At 47.4% G+C, this 27,110-nt stretch overlaps 1 protein-coding gene across 8 annotated transcripts in view; it reads right to left on the reverse strand.

The window, feature by feature from the left end:
- Positions 1–2,795: 2,795 nt before the first annotated feature.
- The window catches only part of ACACA (acetyl-CoA carboxylase alpha), a 126,676-nt gene continuing 102,361 nt past the window's right edge, over positions 2,796–27,110 (reverse strand). For all 8 annotated transcript variants that reach the window (XM_051635482.1, XM_051635476.1, XM_051635477.1 and 5 more), the window contains 7 exons: positions 26,808–26,943; positions 20,898–21,075; positions 20,200–20,312; positions 10,516–10,670; positions 9,633–9,803; positions 6,590–6,726; positions 2,796–5,335 (listed from right to left, as the gene is read on the reverse strand). In XM_051635482.1, the coding sequence (XP_051491442.1) occupies positions 5,209–5,335; positions 6,590–6,726; positions 9,633–9,803; positions 10,516–10,670; positions 20,200–20,312; positions 20,898–21,075; positions 26,808–26,943 (1,017 nt within the window). In that variant the 3' untranslated portion in view covers positions 2,796–5,208. The remainder of the gene's footprint in view (positions 5,336–6,589; positions 6,727–9,632; positions 9,804–10,515; positions 10,671–20,199; positions 20,313–20,897; positions 21,076–26,807; positions 26,944–27,110) is intronic.

Raw genomic sequence — 27,110 nt, forward strand, 5'->3', positions numbered from 1 at the left:
CAGCTTTTATAGTCCTCCAGGTGTAACCCATCTCCCATGGTAAATCCTGGAAATGTCATGTTCTGTCCCCTCCTTCCATCACTGCTGATAATTCCAGCTCCCCAGCAATAAGGAGATGGCACCTTCCACCATGCCATATTGGTCCAATCTACCTGCTGAGAGTTGAGGTGTGTCCTCACGCCTGCAGCTGTACCTGTGCTGATGTTCTGAGCAGCAGCAGAGCTGGGTGGCTGTCGAACATCATTAAAATCTCATGGTTTAATAACCACGATTCTGAAAGACATCAGGGGGAGTAAATTAGCTGCTTCCAAAGTTTGTGTCAGTGGAATGGCTTCATGCTGCGCGCGCTGTCAGAGCCAGCATTAAGGATTTTCAGTGGAAAGTGCTGTGTCCCTGTCCTGTTCCAGGCTTGGCTGTGCTGGGTTTGCCCAGCCTTGCTTGAGGGCTGCTAGAACAGGCTGCAGTTCTGCCACCCCCTTTGTGTTTGACTTCTGTGTCCTTTAACGCTGGAGCACCAGGGCACTTCAGGGTTTTTTTTTTTCCTTTTTTTTTTTTGGTTTTGAGAGTGAGCTGGATGTAATGTTAAAAGGGTAATATGAAACACTTTAAATGTGATAACTTCTCGTTTGTATTGTTTGAAGAGATAAGAGTCAAAGCCCTGCTAAGCATGCTTTTGAATTTACTTATCAGTGTTTAAGCAGGCTTTTCTCCCCGCCATCCCCCACCACCTGGGTAGTGTGATACCCGGGGAGAACCTGGGCCAGCAGCTGCAGCTTCTGAGGCCCCTGTTTCATCTGCTGACCTTGCTGCTAAGGGCAGTGCTTTATTCCTGGCATGAAAATGGTCCCTTGCTTAGAGCTGAGGATGCTGCAAGTGCAGCCTGTGTAATCCCTGAGCTCATCAGTGGCAGTGCCCAGAGAGGCTCCAGCAGGGATGTGCCTGTGTCCAGCCAGTGGCTCCCCAGCACACAGCCGTGATGGTGGGCACCTTGCACAGCCCTGGGGACAGTCCTGAGGCCTCACAGCTCCCTGCATGCACAAAAGCTGGGGAATGGACTCCATGTGCTCAGGAGGCAGCTGGACTGTGCCTCACACCCCAGCACCCCCAGGGCAGGTGAACCCCATGGCCCAGTGGCAGCTCTGGCAGCTCCAGGGCGATTCCGGCTGGGGCTGTGGCACAGGCAGGAGCTTTGTCTGTTCTTTAATAAGGGCACAGATAACCAGGATGATTTCCTCGTAAGTTTTCCTAATACTGCCAGTTAACAGCAAGTATTTTCTCCCACCCCTCCCAATATAATATTAAGGCTTTATTAATTCATCATACAGCTGCTAATGAGAACCTACACAAATGGGCAAAATACCTTTGCAAAACATTGCCCAGCGACTAGACGGTGTATTGGGGAATTATGTGTTCACTGGGGGTGGGAACAGAGGGGTTGTGTTCAGCTTCTCCCCCCCCCACACCCCACAATAGCAAAGAATTTCAACTTTCAGACAAACAACTTCATTTACAAGTGTCTCTCTAATTAGCTGCAGAATTAGTAAAGCAGAGTTTTCCCCCCATAGATCGGCCAAAGCCCTGAGGGAGGCTGTGGAATAGAGAGAATCGCATTTCCAATTATTTTGTTGAATTGCTAATTTAGTTATTGTGCCTGGCGTAATTGTGATGGGTATTGGGTGTGCAATTCAATTTGTTTTAAATATTTGTGGGCAGGCTGATCAGTAATGGAGCTGACCTATTTCATGGCCCAAATTGAGAGAAGAGACTAAAACAAAAAACAGCTACAAAGCCACAGTTTGTCTCAGTTTTTATTTTGATGTCTCTCATCCCTCCTAAGACTGTTGATGCAACAAAAGGTTTACATTAAAAGATGATGGCACTTTGATCTTGGGCTTTTGAGAGCTTACAGCTTTGGTACTTTTTTCTTGGCATTTTAATATGTAGATATTTTTAGGCTAAAGAGTTTTAAAGGAATTTCTGGCATTCATTAGGGTCCTTCCCCTCACCCCCACTACCCAATTGTATTGTTTGTTAAAGTCATTTCTGGTTTTAACCATCAGGATTCTGGTTTGAGAAACACGTTAAAAGTAACTGCAGGAGTTGTGTTTGGTATTTAACGTGTCACACACTAATACTTACCTTTAATGTGGGGAACATCTGAAGGTGTGTTCCCCAGCTTCTGGGTGCACAGGGGACAGCCCTCACCCAAAGGTCCCAGTTGTTCCTTCCTGGTGGATTCCTGCTGACTGGGTCCCTGCCTACAGGAACAGCACAGGGGAAGATTTGTGGAAGCTCTTCCACCACCCTGATGCCATCACTGTGCTGGGCTTTTCCTGTCTGTTTGCTTCAGTCACTGTAATGGTAAAGACAATAGTAAATCCATGGAGGAGGAACAGGACTCTCTGGGATGGTGGTTGTGGGCTGGGAGGTTAATCCAGAGCATTGGGCAGAGACCACAGTGTGAGGTGGGATGAGATGCTGGTTCTTCTGCCCTGGCCCCTGCAGCTCCACAGCTCATTGATGGCCATCCAGCTCCTCCTGCCACCAAGGATGCCAAGTGGTTGTAATGAAGCTTGGAGAAAGGTGAAGACTCACCTGATTTGTATGACAAGTAGGAACAAGAGCAGCACTAGGGGCCTGGTGAGAGCCTGGGCAGCTCATGTACCTCAGCTCCATGCTCTGGCATTAGCAGCCACCAGACCTTGTTCGAGAGGTGCCACATGAAAGGAGCAGCAGAGCTCCCCAAGGGGTGCTCAGGACAAGGGGGTACAGATTTCCACTCCCGGCAACAGAGGTGTAACTCATTCTTTTTATTAAAAGAAATTGAGGTAAATGAAATACTTCAGCACCAGCGAGAACCGTACGAACAGAGGGTGGTTTCTCCACCATCCCTGCCCCGTGGTAACCAACCTGGATGCCTGCAGCACCAGTGCTGCTGCGACCACTGGGGCTGGGACAGCAACTGGTGACACTGCCATGATGCTCCCACCAGGACTGACTTCCACAGGGCTCCCAGGGCCAGTGCCAGACTTGGACCAGCTCCAGCGTTAACTACAGCTGGGCTTTCTTTGGAGCTACTTTACCCCCTAATTAAGTGGCGCCGAACTTGGCGCTTGTAACAGTGAAACAGGGGGTCTGCTCTTGCCCAGCAGGGAAGAGACTTTGGCAGCAACAGCTCCCACCCCCAGCAGAAGGATCGGGCACAGGGATCTTTCCTGTAACACCTGCAGACGTCTGGGATAAGGGATTGATCTATGACACCACCATGTAGGAAATCCTGGTAACAACAGAGGAGGAACCTGACGAATCACCCATGCCACGATGCCCCAGAATGGTCCTGTCTGGCTGAGATGTTCTCTGTCCTGCTGTGGCCCTCATCAGCATAAGTAAAAGCATCTTTGGGGATTGTTCAGGGAGCTCTAGCGGGAAAAATGTCTTTTAAATCAAATTAGGGTTCTTAACTATTACAAAAAAGCTAGTCCTTTGGAGGACACTGCTCCGCTGGCCACAGGCAGGGCTGCAGTGCTGCTGCTGGTCACTGGGGAGGAGCACTGGGATCTCACAGGAGCTCTGGCACCACACACAAGGGGCTGTGTTGCAGTGCAGAAGGAAACGATACAGGTGTGAGGCACTGGCATCATCATTAATTACTTCTCTCATAAAAACATCCCTTCTGAGTCATGCTCTACTAGAAAAGGAATTGTAAAATCTGAAATACTTTAAAGCCAATCATTGGTGAAAGCTCTCCAGTACTGCTTATACCAAGTTCCATCCCAGGATCTGTGGCTTAGGGTTTGACTGTGCTTCCCTTCAGAGTTTCATCTCCTCTCATCTTTGATCATGGTCAGGAAGCCCATGAAAATAAAAAAGTGTAGGAATAAACCAGGGACCTGGGCTGGGTCAGCCTGTAGTGCCCTGCACTGCTGCCACCCCTCCGACCTGGGCAGCCTGGCTCAGTGCCGGCGCTGTGCTCACTGGCCAAACTGAAGACAATTAATCCTCACTGGCTGCAAAGAGCACCCATTGGAATGGCTACAGAAGTCAGCTGGTGCTAAGGCAGGGAAATACCAAAATAAACCTTTCTTACATTTCTGTCTTCCCTCCTGACCACACACAGAGCACAGGCAGCTCTGCTGGAGCCAGCTCTGGCACACAGGTGGGTGATGGAGGGAAGCTTTGCTCAGCTGTATCAGGCTGAGGTTTCCTTTCACAGCTCTAACCCCATCAGGGTACTTGACTCCATCCTTTACCCTGGCAAACACTGTCTCCAATTACCTACTCACATGAAAGGCATTAGCACTGACGTGGGGGATACACAGCAGTGGGGCTGCCCCACATCTGTTATCCCCAAAATACATAGGGAAGGAAGAGCAGCTGCGTTTTGGCCTCTTACATCTTCCTAGAAGGGTCTTTCACACAGTTTACTGACCTGTTGCACAGCAATTGGGCACAAAGGCAAAGCAAGCAGGGATTTAGCTTCCAAAATCCTACCACAGCCACCTTCACAGTGCTGGGAATCTCCGGAGCCTTCCCTGCAGCCTCCCCTGAGGCACAGGGACAGCCCTGGCCACCCTGGCTTACACACTGTTTTTCCTCTACTTGTAAGTAACAAGAGACATTTGAAATAGAGCTCAGCACCAGGCTGACAGGGACAGGAGGGCTGATCATGAGGGGCTCGAGCCAGGTGGGAGGACCTTGAGCTCCCACCCACTCCAGGGAGGCAGAGCCCATCCTCGGCTGCAGCCGCTCTCTCGCAGGGGGTGATGTTGGCACTTGTCAGTAGGGATGGGAACAGAGAAGTAGGCAGGGGCACAGGGGTGTAATTTAAATGAGCCCCTGCTCTGCTACTGCCAGAGCTCAGGGTGCTGCAGCACCCTTCATTGCCTGGCTGCAGCGCTCGGGTGGCAGCCGAACAGCAAACCGCTGCCTTGGTCCAGTCATGCTTTGTTAAATAAATAAGGTAGTTAGACAGCTGTAACTCAGTTCTGCAGGCGCTTGTGTTTATACATTTTCCTTGTGTCTCCAGCCAAAGAACACGCTTCCTCTGGTCAGTCTTGATTTGAAAAAATAAAAATGTCACTCTGCCAGTGTTTCCCTGAGCCTCCCCGTCTTGGTATAGTGGTCACAGTCAAGCAAAGGGCAATTCTGAGCTGCTTTTTTTTTTCCTCCACTGTACCGGGCAGAGGGGAGTGTGGGAAATCAATGTTCTTATGTTGAAGAAGGCGAGTCCATTGTGGAGAGGATCCTCACGATCTCAGCTCGCTGGGTGGGTGATATATGCTGGGTCATGTGCACTATGGAATCCATGGCAACCTCCGGATTGGCCTGGACCAGGCTGGAAAGAGGCAAGAGTTAAGTGAGCAGCCCTGACACTTGCACCAGAGCATGTCTGACAGCTCCTGGTCAGGCCCTGGAGGGCAGGACTCAAATACAGGGCCTGTAAGAGATGGGACGAGGCAGCGGGCACTTGTGGGAGCTGATGGAGCAGCTCAGGAGCAGCTCGGGCCTTGGTGGCATGACATCTGCTGGTGGCAGAGCTCTGGCACCATAGAGGCTGAAATCCTGAGAGGCCAGAGCGTGAGGACACAGCATGGACATGGGGAAGCCAAGAGCTGGCATGTGCCCTGATCCCACCAGCAGCACCTTCAGGGGCTGCTGAGAGCACCCACATCTCCCCCTCCCAGATGACACACTCCTGGCTGCCACAGCACAGATGGAGAAACTGGTGGGAATGGTGGGAAGACATCCTACAGTCAGACATGGGACATGGAAACCAGAGGAGCTTCACTCCACAGTTCAGTGCCCTCCCCCAGCTATCTCAGAGGCAAAGCTGCTGTAAGAAACCTCCAGTCTAAGACAAAAATGATCAGAGTTAGATCAGTTCACATCTAGCACAGCCTTTGGCTGATGAGGCTTAAGTGGCTCTGCTGGATGAATGTCTGCAAATGTGCACAGGAACTCTTACTGGCAGGAGGAAGAGAAACTCCACCTGTTTTAGTGTTTGGGGGGTTATTTGGTGTAGTTCTAAACTGCAATGAAAATGAACTGGGCAAATTACAACACTGAGCAACAAAGACACTAGTTAACTTGCCTGGGAAAACTGGGGCTTGGAAAAACAAAGGGAAGGAAGCCTTAAGGGTATTCTGGCCATGCATTGTCAACACACCACTTTGATAGCAGCCCGGCTCAGAGATCTGCTCTCTCTCCCTGCTTCACGCATTATGCAGCCCTCTAAAACAATTCTCTGTCTCAAATAGAGAACAGACCCACTAGCAGTGAAGTGTCTGTGCCCTGACTCCTCTCAGCTCCCGTTCTGGTGAAGGGCTGGAGCAGAGCCCTGCTCTGTGGCTTCTACAGGCTCTACAGCCTGTGCAGGAGAACAGGAGATGGAGAATTTTTCACAGTAGCTCCACTTCTGCTCCCGTATTTGCATTTCTGAAGGAAACTGCATTTCCACACCCTGTATGTTTGCCAGTTAATGTGCAGTGCGTGTGGAAATGTCTTCCCTGAGCTGGGAAGTGCACATGGCCAAGATCAGAGCCTGGACTCAGCAAAGCCCCGTTCCGCAGGCGCGGCGCGGCTGGCTCACCTCCGGATCTGTTTGAGGATGTAGTCCCTGGAGATGTACTTGATGTTTTCATCCACAACGGAGCGAACGCCTTCTTCTTCCGTCAGCTGTTTCTCCAGCCACTCCACCAGGTCCTTATTGCTGTCCCACAGGTAGGCCTGCCAACAAACCATAAGTGTCACCTGGCAGGTCCCCATGCTGGGCACACTCCCCATCCCCGCGTACCGTTCCTAAAATTTAACTTGCAGTTCTTGGCAGCTGTGGGTAGAGGACATTGGCAGCTCTCCCAGTGTGTGTGGCTTTATAAACACAACTAACAATTAGCAAAAGTCAAACGATACATTTCTTTTGCATTTCCTTCCATAAATGTGACTAAAGGGGAAGCAGGGGGGCAGCAGATGCCACCAAGATCTCTGCACCGGCCCTAGAAGCTGTCCCAGGTGAACCCCAGCCTCCTGCTGTGCTCAGATGCCCAACTTCTGCTGAGACCTGACTGCCCAAAAGGTGAGGGTGGTCAGAGAAACAGCTGATCTTCAGCCTTCTCCCAGTGCTAAGCTGTCATGGGACCCACAAGTCCCTGTCACCTACAAACTGACCCAGTGTTAGTGTTCCCCAAAAACTCACAGGATCCCTTCAGCAGGTCTGCACACAGCTGAGGTTGGGGCCTCCAAAGACCTGAAAAGCCTTGGCAACAAACCCCTTTTTTTTATTTCCCAAGATAATTTCACCTGATATTTGCTAGGTAGTCAACTACATAATAATTCAGGAGTGTGTTAGATGCCTAATAGCCTTCTCGCTCCTCTCTTCTCCTCTCATTTTCTTTACAAATCATTTAAGAATCGTTTTGTTAATGGTTTCCGGAAAAGCAAGTCCCACCATTAGCACTCATTCATATTTATGTCATTTTATTTGGGTAATTAAACACAAAGTTCGTCATTTAAAGGTGCACTATCCTTCCCTGTTATCACTAACGAAGTCAAAGTCAGAATGACAATGAGCTCAGAGCACCGATGCACCCTCCTGGGGTGGGCAAAGCCCCCAGCACCCCCAGAGCAACCCCTGCTCGGGGAACCTTCCACAGCTTTGCTCCTCGTGCTGCCTCTGGCTGCAGCAGGACAATTTCAGGGGCTGCTCAGGGAGCAGGGGGGTCTGCAAAGGCCCTTGGAGCAGCAGCAGTGAAGGCAGCAGCACCCTCCCCTCCTGGCTCACAGTGGGTTCCACCAGCTCTCCCCTCAGCAGCCCCCAGCCCCTTCCAAGCTGATTTTCCTCCCTCCCTGCTCCAGAGAGGAGCGCAAAGGCAGCACTTGCACCCACGAGCCCCCTCACTGCTCACCCTTGCTTTGTATATTTAATTACCAGGTCCTGAAGTCCAAGAAACCATTTCCCTTTTCCCCAGACTCTCACAAGCCACGTTCCTTCCCTGCGTTGCCCTGGTCGTGCAGCCCCTCTTGCAGCCCCCCTGTCACTCCTGCCTGACACTTGATTATAAAACCAGGATATTTCTTTTTTTTCTTCACCACGACCCACGAGATGTCCTAAGTCAGTGATGTCATTTCAGCCTGAAGATTTTGCTTATTTCATTGTTTTCTCTTATTATTTTAAAACTCGTTAGGTTTTGCTCCTTGCTGCTGCCCCCAGACACACCAGCAATGCTCCCTGCATACAAAGCAGGGCATTTAGGAAGATTTCAGGGAAAGGAAAAAAAAAACCCACCCACCCCAAGAAGCTGCCTTACGGTTGCAGACCCGCATAAAGCTAGATTTACCCAAGAATCCCAAAGCTTTTAGTTTAGGAGAATATTTAATACTCTTATTAATCATTTTTAATCCGTTTGCTTTTAATTAAGAAACAGCATGATGCTTTCCTATCAACATATGCCAGGGAGCAGATTAATTGTGGCTTAAGATAACTCTCCTTGATTGGTGTAATGTATTAGCTAACGAGATGCCTGCTTTTAAAGACACTCAGACACTACCTTGGAAAGCCTGCTGCCCTCCAGAGAACAACCCCCCCTTTCTGGAACCCCTGACTGTTCATGATTTTAAAAATAGAATAGAATAAAATAAAAATAAAGAACTCAGATTGGAGGACTGCGACAAAAACAACCCACGAGCAGCTCCAGAGATTGCTCTGCAGAGGTTGCCAGCTGTGGAGCTGGCGCACAGTTAAAAGAAGGAAAACGTCACATGAGGCCACCCTGACCCCAAGCCCTGGCAGTGACATCTTGGAGCAAACAGCTCCACCTGGAGTTCAGGGGCTGTGCAGCCCAGGGGACATGGGACACTCGGTGGAGGAAGGGCAGAGGCTCCTGGGCCCGAGATGTGGCAGTGGTGACCCCAGGCACATGTGGTCTGTCCCCACCATCTCTAAGTTCATGGCCCAAGGAAAGGGAAGGCAGGTGAGGGGCCACCCAGGGAAAGGGGGGACAGCACAGCCCTGGTCTGCTCCACAAGCAGCAGCATGGGTGGATGAGGCAGGCCAGCTGAACATCTGCCCCCCAAAACATCTGGGTAAAAGCAGTGAATCCCCACACCCTTCTCATCATGGGGACAGAGCAGGACTGAGGGTTTTATTCAGTAAGAATAATGAAAAAATCCCACTTTCACATCACAGAGGGCCCCGGGGTTTGCAGGGGCTGGTCTGCACAGCTAGGCCTGCTCCTCTGTAGTAGCCCCATGGTGCTAGTTTAGACACTGAGCACTGAGACAAGGAGATGGAGACACTCGGGGCTGGTGTACAGAGCACATGTGGTGGCTCCCAGGCTTTCTGCTGCTGGTTCTGCCAGGCAGCAGCACCTCTGCAGCCTCTGTCCCGCACACTGCCCTGCCTTGAGCTGTTCCTCCTTGTGAGATGATCAGGTTTTCTTATCAATGGTGCTACATGCTTGGGAAAAAACCTGCTGTGCTTTTCTGCCCTGCTATAAAAAGTGTCTCAATGAAACAACTCATGACCTGGAACATTCCCAAAAATTCTTTCATCACCTAAGATGTTTTTGCACATTAAAAAATCAGAGCTCAAACTCCTCTGAACTTTAAGGCTATGGTGAAACTGCTTTTTCATTTACCTTCACTGTCCCTTCAGCTTCTACAAACCAGCGTCTCAGCATAGCCTGGATCTGCCCATCAGTCAGCTCAGGGTTGGCATCATGAATCTTCTTTTTGACCACATCTTCCAGAAGAAGACGTCTTAATCTCCAGTAGAAGAAAGTACGGGAAGTTTTCCAATCTAGAATGTCCTGCCCAAGACATAAGCAGAGAGGAGAAATGAATGACAACATTTATGAGGAGAAATACATATGCCTGATTCCCAAGGGCAAAACCAGGCTTGCTTAGTTATACTTAGTTACAGCACTTGCACAACAGACATACAGACTCCCCTGTCTGAGCTTTGAGGACTTCCACCCTGTCATACTATTCAGGCATCAGAAGCTACAACCAGCCTCTGTTTCCTCAGATCTGCTCCCTTCTGCAAAGGGAGACAGAGCTCCTCAGATGAGCAGCACAGCCCAAGATACTGACATCCAGGAGAGGGAACCAGGATGCTCTAATGGGCCAGGGTTCCACCCCTGACATGACTGCAGCCCTGCCCACCATGCAGGTCCCCATGGGTACAGACCACCACCCCTTCCCCTTTCTGCCAGGCCAGGCTGCTCCGTGGGTTTTTGCTGTGGTTGTTCATGAGCTACTGGTGAAGCCCAGAAAATGTGAGGTCACACAGGGACATGGATCAGGTGAAGGTGCTAGAAAACATGATGTGCTTGTGTTCTGGGACCAGAAAACAGCTGGTGGGTGGGGAGGGTTTGCTCCTGTGGCAAGCGTCACGGTGGCAGGGGTTCATCTGCAGGCCTGCAGGCTGCCTCCAGCAGCAGCCTGTCCCACTGGAGACTGCTGTTCCCCATGTGCCAAACCCTCCAATGAAGTCCCCAAGGAAAGATCCCTAGTACTCACAGTGATGGCTCCCTTCTCCTGCATCCGGCCGGGTGTGTCGTGCAAGTCAGCAAACTGCATGGCCACCTGCTGGTAGATGGGAATCAGGAATTCCTCCCGCTCCCTCAGCTTGGTCTCCAGCTCCTTCCGGTCGGCAGCGCTCAGCTCGGGGGTACCTGCAACCAGGCACAGCCACAGGTCAGAGCCCTCTGGGGGTCAAGCACTGGGGCGGATGCACAGGGCACTGCTGCAGGGGGGAAGGGCCCGAGGGAGAAGGGGGGTTTCTTCTGTTCCTGCATGTAGGTGAAACCCAGCCTGCTTCTGGCCAGGACAAACACCAGACCATCAGCTCCCAGCGATGCCAAGCAAAGCCTGGAGTCAAATTTTGCTGTTCCAGCCCAGATTTCCTGCCACTGACATTCAGGCAAGAGCACTGAAGGAGTTTTCACCATGGAAACTCTATTCCATTTAAATGCCAACGAGCTGAGCCTTCCATTAAGTGACATTTACTGGACTTGCTCCTAAAAAGGAGTCATGTCCCAACACACAGTTCATTTAGCGAGAAACATGGACAATGTAAAACCACCTACACAAGTTCAAGTTCTCCTGCAGGCTCATTCCTGCCAGTAGCTGTTAGAGGCATTGCCTTGTTAAGGAAAACACACCAGTTACGCCTGAGATGCCAAAACCACTCACGTGCAGTTCACCAGTGATCAGTACACACTAGTCTCCATCCCAGGCTACCATGATGGACGAAAATAAAACTGTGTCAAGAAAATAAGTGTCCTGTGGAGTTCGGAATTTTTCATTCATTTTAAAGCATTCAGCTCACATAAAATTAACTTTGATTAAAACAAAAACATGCATTAAACCATTTCTGATTCATTTTGGACTTGCCTGACCCAGACTAAGCCAGGCAAGGGGAACACGTTGCAGCTCCCACCACTTCCTGCAGCTGCCCCGTTATCAAACCACAAATGTAAAATCCCTCTTCTCCCTGCACCAAGCCACAGGAAATGGAATCACAAGGGCAACTCTCCACTGAACCTGCAGTAATTTACACGAGGTCAAAGCTGGCCCAGAAGCAGGTCGATGTTTCTCCTACGCTGCCTCCCCGACACATGTGGAAGAGGCCCTTGAGCAGAGCCGGGGTATTTAGAGCCAATCTTAGCTCAATTTAAGCAAAGATTGCGGTCTGAACCAAATTATACGGTACTGGATATTCTGCTGAATTGTGCCATTTTTTAACCTCCCACCCACACCAGAAGCCCTGGTTGCAAGTTCATGGCCTCAGAGACAGCTGCTCCCATCCCGCCTCCTCTTCAAAGCAGAGGTCATTGGCAATCTGAGGCCAGGTCTTGCTCCAAGCACTGGTGGGTTGTAACATTCAACTGTCCTACAGCACCTTCCATTCAAATGTTAATGTAACCACCCACAGCCTGGGAGAGACAAAATATTGCTCTTCAGTGTGCAGAGGGGAGCTGAGACCTAAAACAAAGAGGTGTCCTGCCCAGTAACACAAGAAGTCAACTGGAGAACCTGGAACAAAAGCTGGCACATTGATTCAGCCAGAGGACACTGCTCCTGCATTGTTCTCCTGTAGCCCAAGTACCACAACCGTGTTCTGAGGTGTGTGAACACCATCAAGCTTTTTTGTTTGCTTTAATCTTTATCATTTACAAAGGAAAGTCAAGGGATTAAATGCAACATCTACCATCACAGCAACACTATTGTTAAACTGCCAGGCTCCCCAGCTGGGTGACAGGGGAGGCAATGGCTGGGGACAGGCAGGAGGACAGGTGAGCACTGGGCATCCTCAGCAGCTCCAACCGCCCAGTCTGACAACAGCAGGCTCTGGAATTGCAGAAGGAAGCCAAAGGAATCCAAGCCCCTCCCAACAAAACCAGATGAAATTTGTGGGCAAAAGCTTTGCAATCCCCCAACGAGAGGGAACACTTTCACACAGCTGCAAAAGCAAATGGCCTCATTGCCACCAGAGGTGCACATGGGCTCACAGAAAGCAATCGGACAAAATTCACACAAGAAAGTCCCTCACAGGCCTCTAAGTACAAAGATGCAGACACGAATCTGTTCTCAGGAAGCCTCCAAAACCACAGGACTGCTGGAAGCTTGAGAGGAGACCCTGGGGAAAGAACCACACTGCATCTGCATGATGCTGCTGCTCTTTCTGAGCTGACCTACACTGTCAGGATGATCCAGGGTGGAGGGACCCAAGGGCTGGGCACCTCAGTGGCTCTCACTGCTGGGTGCGGCACCACAGCAGCTCATGCACAGCACCCTGACACAGGGCTCACCCCCATGGCAGGCAGGCCCTGCTCTCTTCTATCTCACACTACCTGTGTTTACATTTCCTTCTGGAGTTTCTCTTCCGAGTCAGAAAGGTCTGAACACCCCCCCTCCATGTTTCCAAGCCCCAGGCCAGCCATCCAATGGTACTTTCTAAGGAAGGAATGTTTTTACGTGCCTACCAATACAAATGCTACCCAGCCTTTCAATTGCTAGTTAAGAAGGTTTTAATTAAGAGAAGCTACCCTTACAACCTTCAGAATAAAAAATTATCTGTATTTATCCATGTTACATTCACAGGCTCCTCCACCTCCCTGTTTTACAGGGCAATGTGTGCACTTCAGAGTCAGGAATACTCACGTATTCTGGCCTCTCTGCCACCCTCACTGTGTACAGTCAAACCAGACAGGCCCAGTAATGATTTAGGTGAGATTAACAAATATGTCAATGTCTATTTTCTGCTTAATTTAAAAGCAGCGTCTATAAAGATTTTTGACTTCTGAACCCTGTTCTCCTGGAAGAAAGAAGGTAACAATGAGGAGGGGGGATAAAGAGTGATTATCCCATCATCGATCGTTTGTCAGGAGCATTTCTTATTCACTGGACTATTGTAAAAAGCTAAGCTCTCGATCAATCCTGTAAGCCCCCTGTACAATTAAATATCTTGGAATGGTTTTCTTTCTTTCCTAGTCAGATCTCGAGGCCTCGGGGTTTTTCAGAAAGCTGGGGGTTTATTTATTTATTTCTCGGGAAAAGAAGTTGCCTTCCACAAATCTTGTGCTGGCAAGGAGAGGGGAGTTAAAATATGGGATTCCTTTGCTCTAAAGGTACTTGACAGTTAATGAAATTGTTAAAAGTTTAAATCATAGGAACATTATAGACCTCTAGGTATGGATTGGCTGCTAATCGATAGAGAAACAAAAGCAGCAGCACTTTGAAACAGCCCCATTCCAACACCAACACAAAGCGCAGCGGGTTTTGGCACGCAGCTGGGGCAGGCAGGGAAGACCAGAGGACAATTTAAAGGAAGGAAGAACATGAGTGACCTTCCTCACTTGGCAGGCAGCACAGGACACTTTCTAAGGCAGCGCTCTAAGTGCTGTAAAATGTCACATTTATCTTGGATTGCAGTTTGCTCTGCAGTCTCGCCTGGATCTATATATAGTGCTGGTATGATCCCAGCCCTGGGCATGATCAGAGAGGCCAGGTGAAGGTCTGGATCTGGCTCTACACACCTTTAAAGCCCACAGTAGTAAACACACCAAGACCTCTGCATTCTAGGGTGTCTGAAAAAATGCCCTGGGAAAGCAATAGCAGTGGGGCACCACAAAGATCAGAGGCCAAAAGAGCAGCGGCTGAGGCCTTGCCAAAATGCCCTTCATCCTAGAAACATTCCTCATGAACAACAGGCCCCCAGGCCTCAGCCTGGGGCTCTCAGTGCCCTGAGGGCACAGAACAGTAAATGCCAAAGCCTCTGGTTGCCAGAACAAGCCCTTTAACCACCCTGCAGGGAAGCTGCCTCAGGGACCTGCAGATGCGCTTTACAGCCCAGATCTGGGGGAAGGTTCAGAGGAGCCGCCCTCCCCGCGCAGACAAATGGAAAAGCCGCCGCAATAAATCCATGGAGAGACCTTTCCTGTAAAGTGCTCTGATACCCAATATCAATTTATACTCCTCTCCAAAAGTTAAGAGAAAGCATCACGGCAAGGAAAGCAACATCTAAACTATTTTGATTTGTGCCCCATTAAAGACAAACTCTCCTGTGAAGCAGGCAGGGTCCCCCAGCACCGCTCGGCTGCGTGTGCCCGGCAGAGCGGCCGGCACGTGTCCTGCAGGGATGTGGCCACTGGAGAGGCCAGGCAGGGGCTTCCTTTAATGGAGTTCCTGCCAGATGGAGATGGCTCAGCAGGACCATGAATCACAGCTTCCCATAACATTTAGTAGCAAAGTGCTTTTTTTAAATATGACCAGTTTAACAGGTTAGACAAAATGACTTGAAGAAATGTTACTGTAGGTTCCCTCTGATTGCAGAAAGCCAGGCAGCTTCTGAATCAATTTGATGCTTTATGGTTTCTAAACTGTTGAAATGTGGGATTTTCTCATTCTTGGCACACAGTCTCAGCATGGCCATGTCCATTTTCTTGCCTCTTCCACAAACATGCACTCAAAGACCTGGGCAAAGCCCAGCACCAAGGCCCCTGGCCCTGTGGAACCTCCATGACTGCCCTCAGGCTCCACACGCTGTGTTGAGCCAAGGAGATGGCTCCAACCCAGGCCCCAAACTGTCACACCCAGCCAGTGACATGGCAGGACACCAGTACCCAAGACACGGATTCCCCTTGGCCATGGCAGCAGGCCACCTCCTCTGAACAACAAGCTGAGGATGTGCTCATGACCCTGCAGAGATCTGATGTGACCCTCCTTGGTGCCTCCAGCCAGGCCTCAGCTGCTCACATACATGTTTGACTCAGGCAAATTACCCCATACCTACAATTTTCGAAGATTACTTTTACAACACCAATAGTAGCTGTCTCTCCAGACTACAGAGGAGCATTAATAATGAATATCTCAGTGTTACAATTACTACAGGCAAATTTAGGGAATTTTTTTTCCCCCAGGTACCACCAAAAACCCCCCCACATTAAGTTCAATTTATCTTTTCACCTGCTTGTGGCCACTCTTTTAGTAAAGCAGTTAAATCCCACAGCAGCATGTGCTGGAAGGGTCCTGAGGAAATGAACTCTGGAGAAGTACACTAATTGCTCTGCATCCAATGACAATTAAATGTCCAGTTTAACCCTGGTTACAACTGTCCCACCTAATTTCCACACCTACAACACTAATCCTCCCACCTGAGTTTCACCCTCTCTTCCTCTGCCTTTAACAAAGCTCTTGCCAGACAAAACATCAGCAAAGGCAGCAGGAATGCCAACAGCATGAGGGCTGTCCAGGCAACACGTTTCCCACCCCAGCTGGAGGGAACTGCTCCAGAGGGGAGAAGAAAGGTCACTCAGAGCCTCTCACATCCCCAGAGAGACAGGCATTTTTGGATTGTCACTTGTTTCTTTAAATGACACTGCTTGTAATTGCTTCACTAAATATTCAGTAGGATTTAGCAATATGAAATAGCAGTGAAGGTCACACACACTCATGACATGGCTTGAAATATCCTTGTACAACTGCACTGTGTGATGTTTCATCCTGGTCCTCCCCAGCTCTTGGCTCCTGAAGCCTCATAATGGCATCAGAGCAAACAGGCAAAGGGTGGCAGGTACGTAATTCCAGAACATTCCTATTTTGGGGAAGACATATTGTCATGCAGGAGGTGACAGAAAGCAGTCCTTGCTCTTCTAGACTCATGATTGGGAATTAACAACAATTTACATGCAGCAGCACTTGCAGATTGGAGCAGTTACTGGAAATCAGCATTGCCTGAAGAGACAAAGTTTCAACTGCATTTGTCCCGGACTTCATGAGAGATGGAATCACAACGGCAGCATTTTTCTTACATTGTTGCTCAAGAAGACCACCAGCATTTTGATTAATTACAACACTGAACAAACAGTTCCCCCCAGAAAAGAATTACTAGACTTCAGAGCTGCAATTTAACTTTCCAAGCTAAAGTTTGGGAACAGAGGGGTCACAGGATGGAAGTTTTCAACCACTCAAGAAACGAGGCTGCCTCAGAGCTCTCCCCAGGTCAGCAGCAAAGTCTTCACCAAGTTGAGCAGCTGGGGCCAAAAGGGACCCATGGGTTCAATCCTGGTGCCACACCCCAGCACGTTTGTTTTCAGAGAGAAACTGCTCTGCTGAAGTGGAGTTACAGGTTCAACACTTCAGTGTTCACTCATTATTTGGAAATTTAAGACAGGTTTTGCACGCTCTTTAGCCAAATAAAGTGCAAAGAAGGTCAGAATCCAGCAGTACAGACAGTCTGGTAATATATATCAACTGTGGGAAGTTGAGGGTTGTCCATAGCATCAGTGTTTGAGCAGAAAACACCCACCACCTGCCACGTCCCAAAGTGCTGGACACTTCCCTCCTGCCCCTTGCCCAGGCATATCAAGATGGGCATATCATTGCAAACAAAATGAAAGATGCAGACCAGCAAACAGACAACTATTTCATAGGACCAGCAGCTGAGGATACTCACACTATGACAACATATATCAGGTGACATGCAAGTGCTTCCTTTTCACTACGTGTTAAATACCTGACAGGTGAGAAGTGAAAATATAATATTCCATCTTGCTCCAACTGGAGCCATTTTGCCATTCCTTTCAGTCACATTCCACCAAGCATCTGACACATTCCATGCTCTGAATCTGCATGACAAAGCTAAGTTTTATTCCACTCCTCATATTCTAATTGTAATAAATAAATAAAATAGAATTGAAGCTCTGTAACCACAGCCTTAGGCTTACAGTCTGAACCCTTCTCACATTTCCAGGCAATCACTGCTCTCCTTGCACACTCACTCCATGTGGAGATGAGCTCCAGAGCTGGGGAAGGGCCATCATCTCCTCCCTTGCCCTCTGCCCTGCTCTCCTTGCAGGTTTGTAATAACACAACTCTTGAGTGACGTTTTAATAAAACATGGGGCTAATAAACATTTCAGCAATAACGCTGCAGAATTGATAATGAACAGATTTATGTCAAATTATTCAATATCTGCCAGCCTTCTCTGCTCTCACACTCCCCAATTCCAAGTCCAACCCCAATGTCTCCAGATGCCTGGAGTGAGACTGTGATCGCCCTGTTCCCCACCCCTCGGCAACAGGCGCACGTGGGAGAGCATCTCCCTTCTCCTGGTTCCTCAGCAGCTCCGGGGAGGGATGACAGCCATTCAGGGGTTAAAGAGAGGCAGTGAACCCCCAGCTAATGAGTAAGAATTCAGCAGGCAGTGTAAGATAAATGGAGCTTTCTCTGCTTCTGCTGGAGTCAGCATGAACTGCGGCCCTGCGGCTTGTTTGTGGCAAATGGAGTGCGCGAAATATCAAAGGGCAGTGATCCAGAAGAAGACCGACTTTGACAAATTTTAAATTGGCCAGAAAGAAAACCAGAAAAAAAAAAAAAGTTTTTTTAAAAAATAGAAAAAAAAAAAATTATGCAATTCAGTGTGTCCTGCAATCTTGGCTTTCCTGCTATGGTAGGAATTAGTGGCAAAACAACAGCAATGATCACCCGATGTTGGGAGCAATTACGAACCATCTAAGTGAGATGCTTATCAGTGACTGAAGCTTTTAGAGCTCTCTGTATGTACAGTTGTAAGTGACTTGCTCTTGTGTTGCAGTCATTTTAATTAAAGTGTATGGAGTTTGCTGGGAGTAATTACCCTGTAGAGGAAGAGGGGAAAAAAAAATCTGAACAGGCTCCTGTCTCCTGACATAGCGGCATTGGATTTTTGACTGTTGGTAGAAAACTATATTCTCTTTCTCCCTCTATTTTTTTCCAGGGATGCTGGTGTGGGCCCCAGGGGTGTGATTCAAGGGTGCTCTGCAGGTGTCCTGCACCCAGTCAGCGTGATGGACCCTTGTGTTGCTCTGCTCAACCCCTTCCTCCACCGCTCCAGGATTTCAGCTCTCCTGCAGCCCTCTTTGTCCACAGCCAGTGACTGCTCCTGGGAAAGGATTAATCCAGCAGTCATTGCACAGAAGATTCTGTTTCTTTGCAGAGGCAGCAGGTTGGTTTGCTCACTGCAGAGCCAGTCCTTTTTATGGCAGGGTGAAGGTAAATACTCTGAGAAGCAGCTCTCCTGCCGTAGTGCCATTTATCTGCATGGAGCGGAGCTGACTGCTCAGCGTTTTGCCTTCTCTAACCACACATCTCATTTCTCCCTCCCCCGGAGGCTGGTGCACCAAGATGCAGCTCTCCTGCTTCTGAAGCAGAGGTGGGAACACCCACAGGAGCTGTAGCTGAGAGCCCTGACTGTGTGAGGAGCTCAACTGCAGCCTTCAAACCAGGACGGGTGACACCTGAGGAGAGCACGGGCTGGGACTCTGTGCTGGGTCTCCACGATTTGGTGTGGTCACACTACCCGGGTGCTCCTAAAGGGACACTATCAAGCCTAACACAGGTCAAAAGGGAGGTTTTGTGAAGAGAATCTCCATGCTGCAGCTACAAACAGTAGAACTGGATTGTAATGCCACCACACACAGGCAGACAGAACCACATCCCTCCGCTGGGGCGTCTGTGCCCGCTCCCTCACGCAGCAACATGTCGTGTACGGGAGCAAGATCTGAAGGCTGATCAAACTGCTGCCTTGTGGGGTCTGCAAAACTCAACCACCTGCCAACCTGCTGCTTGCCCAGAGAGCAATCGCCACAGTGAGAGAAAACTAAAGAGAGTGTCAAAATACTATCATTAAAAAAAAAAAGAGAGAGAAAATGTCTTTAAAGCTATCAAAGCCATCAATAAGTAACTGGTTTTCAGCAGTCTGATTCTCAACACTTTCTGCACCCTTTACAATTATTATTCTCTTCCCAAGGTATATCAGAAGGGTTGTTTTGTATATAAATTGTTGCACTTTCATAAATTAAAAAAAGCCAAATAATAAAACCTAACTGCAGAATTAGCTACGATTTATCAGTCATTTGCAGAACACTTTTCCTCCTGAAGGATCCCAAAAGGCTTTATAAATTCAAAGCATCCCCACATAGCATTCCTCTTCCACTACTGAAATGTAGTCAATTTTGGAGGTAAAAAGAGGCTCTGTAAGATTATACTCTTATAGTAAGAGCTAGTAAAGAACTATTTAAAGAGTCAGTTCCCCTGAGAGACCTATCTGATATTAAGTGCATTTTGCTGAACACTCTGTATTTTGGGTTGTTGGGTGTATCCCAGGTGCTGGGATCATTTGGAGCAAAAGGCACAGTAATAATACAACATAGGCAGTGATGTCCTAGCCACTGAGCACTGCACATCACCCCATATTTTACTGAAGAGGTGAAGAACTAGTTTTTTTGCCTTGAATCCAAAGTGCAGAGAGCTCTCATTTACTCAAAACTAAGTCCTGCAGCCCAAAATTTCTTTGACCAAATTCTTTGGTTATGCCAAATGATACCAGCTGAGGGGGTTTGGCCCACAAACCTTTAGTGAGCTGAGCAGTTGCTGAGATGGAAACTACACTGTTGAAAGACCCATGCAATTAAAAAAAAAAAAAAGAATTTGAAAAAGATGTTGTCTATATCACACCCCCCCTTGGTGTGTTAAATGCACATCAACGTCACCTCTCTCACATACCAACACGCAGCTCGTCTCAGCTGGTTTTCTCCCCAAGTAAACAAAAATGATCATGAATTTGATTAAATGCCCCAGTGCCCCTTTGTAAGGTCTCTCAACCCCCCCACTAGCCAGCAGCCAAGGGCCCCCTGCTCCACCAGCCCCAGGCAGACCTACCCAGCCGCTCAGCCAGGCGGATGTAGACGGGGTCCACGCGCCGCATCGTCTTCACCAAATCCTTCCTGCGGAATTTGATTTCCACTGTCCCCTCGGGTTCCAGGATTCCTCCTCTGATCAGTGATGGGAAAAGAGAAAAGAAAGGCACTTTGAGGTCATCGGACAAGGGGAAACACAAAATGGAATGGTTCAATGTTATCTAGAAAGTATGTAAAGAAAGAAGTGGGGGAGAGAGACAAAACAAAGAGAAAGAGAGAAGAAGAAAGAAAGAATCTTAGCTATTGTTTATCCAATGCCACAAATGCACACCAGGTTTCACAGAACCACAGCTACCCACCAGCAGGCAGCACAGCCTGCTACAAGCAATGCTCTTCAGCAGTCTCATTTAAGCTGTGACCTGAAAGCTCTTTGAAAAGCTAGGCAAGCTTTATGAAACCAACCAATTAACCAGCCACTGTCATCAAAGATCCTGCCCAGTTCCCAGGCCAAAGACAGAGAAGCACGTGATTTGAAACTTGGGCTTGTTGAATCAAATCACTACAAGTCTTTAGCTGTGAGTGGTGGAAGGTGGCCACCCTGGGAGGTGGCCAGCCCCTTTCAGTAACCAACTGCCACACTCTGAAGCGGGAGCTTCTCACTCAGCCAAATAATTGTTCCTCAGGTAGCTGGTTATGGAGGAAAGGAGAAAGCTGCCATACCTGCTCTCTCGGTCCGCGTACATCTCCATGTGACGAGGATTGATGGTGGGGTCAATCACAACCCAGGATCCTCCCCTCAGCTCTGCCTGGGGTGGGATGTAAATAAGCACGGGCTGACGATACTCCCTCAGGCCATCCACAATGTAGGCACCAAACTTGAGCACTTGGTCATACATGTCTGTGGGAAAAGGACACAGCGCTTGAAGTCACAGCACGTCAGTGGTTCAGCCCTGCCATGCTTGGCCAAGCTGGGAAAAAAAATAGTGTCATTCAGCTCATCTAACCATGTCCTGCTACTGTACTGCAAGCTCTGGCTGGTGTTATCTGATGGTCTGAGATGGCAAGATGGTCTGAGAACAGAGATGATCCCACCTCAGTCCTGCTCCTGGACAGACTCCAGACTCTGGAAATCTGGTTTTGGGTAACTTGCTTTGCAACCACATCTACTCACAAAGAGGGACTGCAGGGTTCTCAGCTCACACCAGCCATACCTACACCATGTGTCTTGGAGATAATCCATCTCTTACATTCCAGCCAAGCCAACAACTATTCCAGGAGTTCTGGAAATCAGGTCAGGTATTTCTGTACTTAATACAAGCTGCCCAATTTCTTGATAGTACCTGTAACAAGATTAATGTAATGTGCCCAGCACACCTAAGAGCAGCAGACCTTTTTGCATATCTTTATAAAAATTAGTGTGTGGGAAGGGTTCAGATGTGAAATAGCATTCTTCTCTTCTTGCATTAAATTTTTTAAGGCATTTTGCCCAAAATTAATAAGAACAACTCCACTGTGTAAAGGCAGTACATTGAAAATACCAGCTCCAAAGGTGATTTAAATCAAGGAGAAAAAAGGAAGGCAAAAAGAATTTATATGAGATGATATAGTTTATAATGGATATAGTTTGTAATGGAAACAGGCACCCTCAAATAAATATATTTTGTTACACGTAATTATATGTAGAAGTATCAAATAATATATACAATAAATGAAAAATACTTATTAGGATCATCTAGTCCATCTCTTTGTTCACACAAGACTGACTCCAAAATGTTTTTTTCTCAGTGCTTTTTAAAGCTTTTGTTTAGAAATCCCAAACAATAAATCTGTCCCTTCTTTAGGGGCATTTCTACAGCCAAATAGATGAAATTTTCCACGGTCTTCAGCCAAATGTCCCTTCCTTCCCCATCCACATTAATTTCATATTACAACTCCTTACATCACCCTACATAATCTCTCCACTCCTTTGGGCTTGCTATAAATACCAGTGGGCTTTCCAGTGTTGTTTGGTTTTTTTTCCTTAGACTATAGGTATTCATTTCTCATGTCTCCCAGGACAGTATTTTCAACCCCCTTAATAATTTTCCTTCTCCACTTAGCACCTCCCAGTTTGCCTAATTTTTTCTGACCATTAAAATACCAGTGCATAGTGGAGAAAAACTCAGTGGGTTTCATGCATGTACCACACACAGACTCTGCCTTCAGTAACAGTCTTGAAAGTCTGAGCCACTTTAAATCATCTAAAATCCTTACAGCCACCTGAGCAAGCCATCATTTCCAGGGGAAGAAAGAGATGCCAGCTCAGGTCCCCTTGTCATTTAACCCCAGTCTAATGATAAGCACTAAAATTAATGTAGTTAAGCATTTAATTATTTGGGAAATATACACACACTCTTACATATATATACACAAAATAACATCTATGGAGCAAGTGAGAGAGGTGTATATAAAGTCTGTGTGTGTGTATATATAAAAAATCATCCTAGGCACTGATGTAATTTCTCTAGCTCATTTGCAAGGTCATTGTCCAAGTGCTCAGGAAAAAGAGTTTCATGCTATTTAAGAAATGTCAAAAGCTGATGAAGAGAAGAACAATTTATTTCTTCTAATTGCAAATAAACATAAATTCTAGCAGAGACAGTGGGGACTGAGAACCAAACAAAACTCCAACCTTCTCCTTTGTCCTGAGCAAAGAAAAAGACCTTAAAAGGGGTGACAAATTTATTACTAATTACACAATTATTTTATTATGTAGTGCTAGTAATAAACCACTTGAAGTACTTTCAGCTAATTCTAGTGTTAAGAAAATAATTGCTTGATTCAAATTATTTTAACTGAATTAATTCTTTACTAGACATTTTTTACTAGTGCTACATAATAAAATAATTGTGTAATTAGCAATAGATTTTTCACTCCTGCCAAGGGTATATATTTTACTCAGGTTAAGTGTAGAAAAAAGAAGAGCTACTTGTTTGAACAAGGCAGAGGGAGATGGAGCAGAGAAACTGAGAGAAACTTGATGTTTTTCTGTGCTTCAAATCTCTTTCAGGTTTCCCAAGTGGCATCAGCAAGGTCAGGGAAATGTTTCTGTGCCTCTGAGACCTTCAGGATCAGACTGTCAGAGCAGCTGTCCAGATGCATGGACTTTACTGCTATGTGGTTCTGTACCCAATTACTCCTTTTGGGATCTAGCAATACAGCACTTCATTTTCCTGAACATCCCAGCAGCCTTAGTTTGATATTTTAGATAAGGATTTCCATCAACTGCTGGCTTTTCTTGCACACCCACAACTTCCCTGAGGTCAGTGGAGCTGCTGCTGCACTCTTGGGCTGCAGACACACCTTAGTACTTTCAGATCTGGTTGTGAACTCCTCTGCTGTAGAGGATTTCCCCTTTTCTTGTGGGGGAAGAATTCCACTAATGGAGATCAAGTTTTGCTCAATTAAGAAAAGACCATCAACCTGACTGCCACCACTGCAGAATCCCCACAGTGCCATTACAGCTCCAGGCCATGGAAGTTCCATGGAAGCTGCTGAGCTCCAGAGACAAGCCAAGGGGAACTGCAATGTCCACAGGCTACAGAGGGTTCCTGCTTTTCTGCAGGGTTTTTTCCTCCCTCCACCTCAATGGTTCAATTTGCCTACACTTACCATGTCAGCAAAGTGGGAACTCCTAATGAATGTGTATTTCTAAGAGATAAAATATAAGTAGAGTTGATGAAGATCATAAAAATGCTACCAAGACAGCCCAACACACCTGCCTGTAGTCCCTGTGCCCAATCACCAGAACACACAACCTCCCTGATTTATTTTAATACTGTATTTGAGTGTGAAACTATGAAACATTTGCCATAGTGACTATTGCCCCTTATGTGCAGTTCTGTAGCATTCTCTGCTCTACCAACGGAAAACTGCAGGAAATGTAACTGCTGCAGGTGCCATGGTGCCCACCACTCTGGGCTGGAGCTCCCCATGAAGCTCCAGTGCCTTGGTGGGGTGCAGACTTTATAAACTAATATTACTGTAACTAACACTATGTTTAAAACAAACCCTAACTGCTTCCATCATCATCTGCGCAGCAAAGAGCACCACGCACAGTTAAAGATCAGGCTGTTTGCACAACTGCTCTTGCAAAGAAGTTGATACTGGATAAATTAAAATTAAATATTACATTTCTGGGCCAAATTTAATTCCTGTATTAATTTAAAGCTCAGCATAATAAGCTGCTTGCAAGAGAGGAATGCTGCAGCAGACCTCTAGGAAGAGCAGAGCTGTTGGTTCTTGTCGGGCAGCGGCGTTCGCAGCACACTGCCCGCTCCCTGCCTGCTCAGCTGCAGTGTGCACCAGCAGCTGCAAACACGGACATGAAATCTGCTAGAAGCTGTTATCATTACACTGTGTGTGTAAATATTGGCAGTCAGATGCATCAAGCATGCTAGAGAGGCTGCAGACAGCTTTTTGCATTCCCATAGTGTCGGGCAGCCTGCCCTGAAACCTCCAAAGCTGGAACGGATCTCATCAGCTTGGCTGGATTATCAGATAGGACCTGAAGGTAAACACCAGGCACGGAGTGACTGCAGACACATCATGTCCCTCAGAAACCCATTACATACAAGCAACATTGTCATTCCACATCCAGGTAATCAGAGATTTAAAACAGTCTTTTCATTCGGCTGAATATTTTTTGTTGTTGTTGTTGTTTATAACCTGTCATAGGAAAAAAATATCAGAAGTAAAACATGAAAAACCAACTGCGAGTGACCCTGTAGCACAAGCAGTGCTGCAGCTTAATGTGGTGAGGATTTGCATGTTATCAAACTATTCATGCCGAGTCCAAGACCCTGGTGCTAATTTCCAGTAAATTTCACGCTTGATGTCTCCCCGTCGTGGGTCACTGCCGGTTCGCCTAAATAAACTACTTCCAAATGGCTCCTCCATCTAAATATTCAAGCCAGTTTTTATAATTTAATTTTGCATTATGCTGAATAGCCTCCCGGCCAGATAGAGCTCATTGGGGAAACCACCAATACCATTGTGATATGCCTTTATTTATGTTAGTTATTTATTTATTTTACAGCTTGAATTAGACCTCCTAGGCCGACTAGTAAAGAGAGGGTTGTTGGTTTTCTCCCTCTCTTGTTTTTTTCCCCCCTCTGCTAATGTCAATTTTCAGCATAGCAAGAGCTGTCTCTAATCTTTTCCTACTCATTACACACAATTTTGGAGTCATTTTACCCACAGTGCAGTCGGCTCCTGGCAGTGTGTTTGTGTGCACTGAGGGGTGGCATAATTGTTTATTTTCCTTCCCTGCATAATCCCCCAGCCAGCACTGAAACCAAAACTGCAAACAACTCCCCAAGGGACACAGAAAGCGTCAGGAGAGACCAACGCTGGCTCTGCTGGCCCCACCAGCAAACAAGATGCAGTGAAATGAAGGGTCCAAGGTGCAAACTGCAATGGATGTGCTCTCCCCCCCTCTGCAGCAGCTCTCTCCTCCTCCTGCTACCAGCTGGGGATATGTGATATAAATACCAGCATCCTCCAAGTGCTTTTCCTACCTTGGGCTTTGGGTCCCAACTCCAAAGCTTAACTCAGTTTCTGAGGAACCCAGCAAAGCCAACAGATCTCAACACAGGAAGGCAAACTAATATTGCACGACTGCTTGGTAATGTGACATCAACAACTTTCCCTTATGCTTTGCAGTAGGGAAAGCAAATCACAAAGGGAGAGAAGTAACAGCACATGGAGGAGAAACCCCGCCTAAAAGGTAAAGGGATTGTCCAGAGGAAAGAATTTTGCCATCTTTGTCTTTGCCTCTGCACACTCAATGGCATTGTTTCCCACCCAGCTGATGAGACAGCAGAGCAGGACACCTTTTATCACTGGTCAGCTTTTCCAGACAAGGAACTTTTACTCTGTTAGTGCACCTGTAACTTTTCTTCTGTGTTTGTTAAGTGCCACATGCAGGTAACAGGCCATAATCTTTTAGGTATTTAAATGTTACAGTATCAATCTGACATTCTTGGTACTTCATAAAATTTAAAGTAGCAATATGTGGTGCAAAAATGTAACTGCTGGTATATTAACTGAGCAGTTTTATAACTGTTCTCTTCACAGGAACATCACTAGCACCAAAAGAGTCAACTAGGAGACAGTCCTTGATAGGAAAATATTACAGTGGGGAAAATCATCAATGACACAATGTTTCCACTTGACAGAAGATGCCAATACATTTTTGATATGCAATAATGTTGGCTTTTCTGGCCCCCTTAAGCTGAGGCAGAAGGATATAATGCTCTGCAAGCAGAAGGGGTTTCCTGAGATTAGTGTTCAATCAGCCCAGGTTGGAGCTGCAAATTCTGTCAGACCACTGCTAACACTGTTCTCACTGCAGATGAGCTGGCCAGTTCCTATAACTGTATGAGGGTACATATACAAATACAATTCCATTGCTGTGTCCCTCACCACATGCTGGCCTGGCCCCAGAGAACCTCTCCAGAATGTTAAACCCAAGGAGCTTGGTGCCACTTGGGTATATGACATGGCAGGGAAGAGCAGCCATGCCCAGAGCAGCAGAAGACAATGCACTCTATGAGACAACACTGCAAGGGCATCCAAATCAATGGTTACCTTTCATTCCACCAGAAAAGCCCCTCCAGTTAGCAAAGACCATGAGAGGCAGCCCTTCTCTGTTGAAGTCCTTGATAGCCTCCGCAGTCTTAAAGGCAGAGTCAGGGAACCAGACTTGACCAGCCTGCTGGATTATCTGGGGGGAACAGAAAAGACTGTTAAGCCTTGAAACACATTAATACAAGAGTTAGCATAAAAATAAAGAAATGGACACAAAAAGAGCTGTGATGTGGAATTAACAATGAGGAATGCAGCGTATGGAATGCTTGGGATCTGTCTGCCCACAGAAAAATCAGGACAATC

The sequence above is a fragment of the Apus apus genome, chromosome 18, assembly GCF_020740795.1.
Source record: "Apus apus isolate bApuApu2 chromosome 18, bApuApu2.pri.cur, whole genome shotgun sequence".
Classification (NCBI taxonomy): Eukaryota; Metazoa; Chordata; class Aves; order Apodiformes; family Apodidae; genus Apus; species Apus apus.